The 6,173-nt window shown below is 39.3% G+C and overlaps 1 protein-coding gene across 1 annotated transcript; it reads left to right on the forward strand.

Annotated features, from left to right (window-relative positions):
• Positions 1 to 274: 274 nt before the first annotated feature.
• LOC123607699 (olfactory receptor-like protein OLF3) lies at positions 275 to 1,210 on the forward strand. Its single transcript, XM_045497110.1, has one exon. The coding sequence runs from the start codon at positions 275 to 277 to the stop codon at positions 1,208 to 1,210; it is 936 nt and encodes a 311-aa protein (XP_045353066.1).
• Positions 1,211 to 6,173: the final 4,963 nt, after the last annotated feature.

The following is a 6,173-nucleotide window of genomic DNA, read 5'->3' on the forward strand; positions in this document are numbered from 1 at the left end:
AGGATGTTTTCATTAATCTTTTTAACTCAAATGTCTAAGCATTTTAATAAAAACTTTCCCATTTAAGGAAGGAGAAGAATTTTGTCCTTCCTTGAATTGAGCCATATCAATGGGTTCTATTGTGGTCCCAAACCCTGAAGGAGACATATAATCTGGGAAAGGACACAATGCAATGTTAGATGGCTTTCGGTCTGAATGACCTCATCAGCCCCTCTGCCACCTTAATTATCTGGTATTTATTGGTTTATAACTTGGATTTGGTCCTCAGAGGCTCATGGGCAGGGAAAACCAGACCTGGATGAGTGAGTTCATTCTGCTGGGGCTGTCCAGATGCTGGAACACTCAGGTCTCCCTCTTTGTCCTTTTCCTGGTCATGTATCTGGTGACTGTGCTGGGGAACTTCCTCATCATCCTCCTTATCAGACTGGACAGCAGGCTACACACACCTATGTACTTTTTCCTCAGTGTCCTGTCATTTGTGGACATCTGTTATACCAACAGCACCGTCCCACAGATGCTTGTTCACTTCCTGTCAGCCCGGAAGTCCATCCCGTTCCACAGCTGTGTGCTCCAGCTGTTTATCTTCCTGGCCATGGGCAGCTCCGAGTTTTTCCTGCTGGGAGCCATGGCCTATGACCGCTATGTGGCCGTGTGCCACCCGCTGCACTACACAGCCATCATGCATGGGGGACTTTGCCTGGCGCTGGCTACTGGCTGCTTGGGGGCTGGCTTCATGAATTCACTGATGCAGGCAGTGATCATCTTCCAGCTACCTTTGTGCCATAATGTCATTAATCACTTTGCCTGTGAGATGTTGGCTGTGCTGAGGCTGACCTGTGTGGACATCTCCTTCAACAAGGTCATGGTGGCCATCTCAGGATTTTTGGTGATCATGCTTCCCTGTTTTCTGGTTCTGTTCTCCTATGCTCGTATAGTTGCTGCTATTCTGCATATCCGCTCCGCCCAAGGACGCTGCAAAGCATTTGAGACCTGTGCTTCCCACCTCACTGTGGTTTCCATGTGCTTTGGAACAGCCATCTTCACATACTTGAGACCCTCTGCTGGCTCCTCAGCAGAGCAAGAGAAGATGGTCGCTCTATTCTACGCTGTGGTGACCCCGATGCTAAATCCCTTAATCTACAGCTTGAGGAACAAGGAGGTAATGAGCGCCCTAAGAAGACTGTTGGGAAAATTAAGTGAAAAAAGGTGAAGATTCAAAGAATTTCTCTTTCCTTCCAAAAGCCCAAAGAATGACATTTCAAACAAAGAGGAAATGATGGACATGCCCTTTTCTCCAGATTTGCTGATAAGGTAGATCAAGGTGAGCACAGTTTTGAAGACTGACTGTTCACATTAGTCCACATTTTGACTATGTATTACCACCTTCTTATGCATACAGTAAAAAAAACAAACAAACATCCAGTTATGAAGCTGGGGTCTGCTGGGTTAGCAGTCTTTCCAGAGTTCACATTCTCCCCTCCCCTTTCTTATTTCTCCCGCATATGCCCCTAGGAAATGCAGTGTGGACAATGAAAAGTCTCAGAATGAGGGCAGCCACACTTCACATCTTGACCCACCCCTCACCAGCAATGTGACTTTAGCAAATAGGTTTAATATCTCTGACCTCCAGTTTCCTCACCCATCAAAAGAAGGAATGACATTCAATGTGTGATTATTTTGAAGATTATAGATAATCTATGTAAAATACTTGCTAAGGTGGTGGTATAGATATTCAAGTATTTAAAAAAAATTAATGTTTATTTTTGAGGGAGGGAGAGTGGGGGAGAGGCAGAGAGGGAAACACAGAATCTGAAGCAGGCTCCAGGCTCTGAGCTGTAAGCACAGAGCCCAGCACGGGGCTCAAACTCTCGAACCGTGAGATCTTGACCTGAGCCAAAGCTGGACGTTTCACTGACTGAGCCACTCAGGTGCTCCTCAACTATATGTTTTAATGTTTGTTTATTTATTTTGAGAGAGAGCTCACGCACAAGTGGGGGCAGAGAGAGAGAAGACAGAGAATGCCAGTAGGCTCCTTACTGTCAGTTGTCAGCACGGAGCCCAGCGTGGGGCTTGATCTCATGAACTGTGAGATCATGACCCAAGCTCGAATCAAGAGTTGGACGCTTAACTGAGCCACCCAGGAGTCTTCATATTCAACTATTTTTATAAATAGTTTTAAGGACAAAATTGTAGGGCTAAGCATTATGCAACCTTCTCTCCGTATACAGTTGTTCAAAATGAACTTTTTTTCTATTGTATGGCTGTAGTAGATCCTGTGCTCTGTCTGCTCCAGGTGACCATCTTACCCATAACCATGGCATCTATCTGTAGATCTCTCTCCCCCAATCTCTGATCTCTCAATATCTCAGCCATTCATCTGTTATATAATTTTTAGCTCTGAGGCAGGCAAAAGCTTTCTCATGAGCTTTAAACACATGTATCCAGTTGCTTGCTTAACACCTTCATTTATATCATGTGAGTTACATTCTTAACATAGTTAAAATAGAATATGCTTGGTATGTCTTTGAAGTCTCTTTAATCTATAAGTTATGTCCAACTCTTTCTTTATCCTGCAATTTATTTGAGTGGCCTGGGCCTGCAGTGCCATTTGACCTGCAGAAGGCACCTTTTCTTAGAAAATAAATGTGGTCGGGGCGCCTGGGTGGCGCAGTCGGTTGAGCGTCCGACTTCAGCCAGGTCACGATCTCGCGGTCCGTGAGTTCGAGCCCCGCATCAGGCTCTGGGCTGATGGCTCGGAGCCTGGAGCCTGCTTCCGATTCTGTGTCTCCCTCTCTCTCTGCCCCTCCCCCGTTCATGCTCTGTCTCTCTCTGTCTCAAAAATAAATAAAAAACGTTAAAAAAAATTAAAAAAAAAAAAAAAAGAAAAGAAATGTGGTCACATCTTTATCCTGTTTCGAATAAAGTCCCGCTTCACACATGTGGGATCTGATATGGTCTGGCTGTTGCACCAGAGATAATTAATCATATTCCTCAATAGATGGATCATTATCATCTGCATTTTATTAATTGTTAAAAATTAATTAATTCGTGGCAGCCACTATGGAAAACAATATGGAAGTTCCTAAAAAAATTAAAAATAGAACTACTATATGATCCAATAATTTACTACTGGGTATTTACCCAACAAATATGAAAACACTAATTAGAAAAGATATATGCAACCCTGTGTTTATTGCAACATTATTTACAATAGTCAAATTACGGAATCAGCCCAACTTGCCACTGATAGAAGAATGGATCAAGAAGATGTGGTGTGTGTACACACACACACACACACACACACAATGGAATATTACTCAGCCATAAAAAATAATGAAATCTTGCCATTTGCAGCAACATGGATGGATATAGAGGGCATAATGCTAAGTGAGATAAGTCAGAGAATGACAAATAACATATGATTTCACTCATATGTGGAATTTAAGAAGTAAAACAAACAAAGAAAAGAGAGACAAACCAAAAAAACAGACCCTTAACTATAGAGAACAAATAGATGGTTACCAGGGGGGAGGTGGGTGGAAGATGGGTGAAATAGGTGAATGGGATTAAGGGTACACTCATCATGATGAGCACTAGTGATGACGTATGGAACTGTTGAATCACTCTATTGTACACATGTAACTAATATGATTCTGTGTGATAACTTTGCTGAATTAAAAACTTAAAAATTAATTATCTTTTATCTCATTTTTATTTCTTCCTTGTGTGGACAACTCTTCTAATATGTTTAATGTATGTAATTATGTTTGAGAGCATATTTATTTAATTGTTAAGAATGCATTGTATTTGTAACTACTCATGTGGTGTTGTAGTTGTTTTCACTCACCACTATATTTTTAAGATCCATACATATGGCTAGTCTATTAATTCTAACGGTTCATAGTGATCCATAGTAAACCATATTCTAGCTAACACTCTGTTATGGCACCCAACTTCCCACCATCACATATGGCCCTCTGATAAACATCGTAATAACGCACACCTAAAGAGCTGTGTGAGAATTTATTTGAGGAATATTCTCAAGAAACAACATGCTAGGTTATAGATAATGCTCACCAGAATGGCTTTGTAAGTCTCTACTCCTACCTCAGTGCCTGAGGATCCCTCTCTATCCACAGCCTGCATGTTTTGAATTTTTCTAGCCTGAAAGATCTAAAATTATTTTATTTTTCATTACTCTGATAAGTAATCCATATGACTATGTCTTCATACATGGACTCTTGATTTCCATCTACACCCCATTCTGTTCTATCCATGCCTTTCCTACCTAAGAGGTTCATGATAACTCCATCATTGCAGTGGTTAGACCACTCTCTTTTTCTCATATCTGATTCAAATCTGCAAGAATATCCTGTTGTCTCTACATTCAAAATGTATATAGAATACAATCACTTATCATCTCTACTCCTGTACCCTGGCGTGAGTCACCATCATCTCCCACTTGCATTACTACAATAGTCTACAGCATATTTCTCTGTTTCTATTCCTATATCCCAGCACTCAGAGCGATCCCTCTGAAACAAAAGTCAAATGATGCCATTCCTCTTTTCAACCTATAATTACTCAGAATTCCTAAAATCTTTACAATGGACAGAGGCCTGTTTTCGACTATACTCTACCTGGAATGCTTTTTCCTCATGGCCACTTCCTCATCCCCTCTAATTCTTCATTCAACTATCATCACTGCCCCATTTAATATGCAAATTTTCTCTGTGTCCCCTACTCCTGCTCCCTCTTACCTACTTATTTTTTCCAACATATTTGCAATTAACTCATTTGTTTTTAAAGTTGTAGGCTCCACACCCAATGTGGGCTTGAACTTATGACCCTGAGATCAAAAGTATGATGCTCTACCAACTGAGCCATTCAGACACCCCTCAACTAACTCATTTTTAATGTCTACCTCCTACCCCTTCACGACTCCCAGAACATAAGCCCCTTGAGAGCAGCATTCTTTGTTTTGTTCATTTATGTGTACCAAGGGTCTCAAATAGTGTCTGTCTCCTAGCGGGCACATGATAAATATTTTCTGAGTGAATAATATTATCCACCATTTGGGTTTCTATTGCTGTGCACTGAGCATTCATTTTCTTTTGGTCTTTTGCCATTTCCTTGTCGGTGTGTATATTATAAATACAGTCCTTCCTGTTACAGTCATTGCAATTACATATCTCCAAGCTGTTATCTCTCTGTTAACTTCATTCATGCAGTCCTTTGTTGAACAGAAAACCTTTATTTTGATATAAGCTGATTCAGCCAATTTTTGTTCTATGATTTATGCTTAGGAAGTTTTTCCAAAAAAAAGTCCTGCAACAGGGTCATAAAATATTCTATTTTCCTATTTAATTAAATTGTCTACTTTTACCATTCACGGTTCTTTAGTTTATCTGATGTTTTCTTCTCCATATGTTGTCAAATATGGATCTGGTGGGTCTTCTTCCATGTTGTGGTCCATTTATCAAACAGTCTATTCTTTACTCATCTATCTGCAGTAACTTTAATGTACTATGTACAGATCTGTTTTTGAACTCTATTCTTTTCTCTTTGTTCATTTGTTTGCACTCTCACCATACAATTCTATTATTCTATTTTTAGAAGTCTTCTTGGTTTATAATAAGTCTTCATTGGTCATGTGTAGCTTGTCAAATAAGATGGGCAAACACATCTTTTTTCAAAGTTATTAAGTATATAATCAAAATAGCTGGCATATTTATATTTGTATTTATTTATAGTCCATCTACAAATAGCTATTTATAGAGCAATGTATTTCATATAAATTTTTGAGTAATTTTATTAAGTTCCCCAAAAAGCTCATTTAAAATTTTGATCAGGTTTGCACTGAATATGTAGATTCATTTTGGAGCATTGACATCTTTATAATATTAAGTTGTCTCATCCAAAGAATGAAATGTCTTTGGAGTTATTCTGATAATTGTTAATGTCCTATTTAAAGTTTTAATATTTTCTCCACATTCACTTAACAGATATTTGTTACATGTGTATTATAGGGCAGACACTCTTCCAAGTATGGTGGGTACAACAGCGAAAACAAACAAAAGGGTCTGTCTTCGTGGAGATTACATTCTACTTAAGGAAAATAAATAATAAATATAAGAAACAATATATAGTATACTTTAGGTGTTAATTGCTAT

Source organism: Leopardus geoffroyi, chromosome A2, assembly GCF_018350155.1.
Source record: "Leopardus geoffroyi isolate Oge1 chromosome A2, O.geoffroyi_Oge1_pat1.0, whole genome shotgun sequence".
NCBI lineage: Eukaryota > Metazoa > Chordata > Mammalia > Carnivora > Felidae > Leopardus > Leopardus geoffroyi.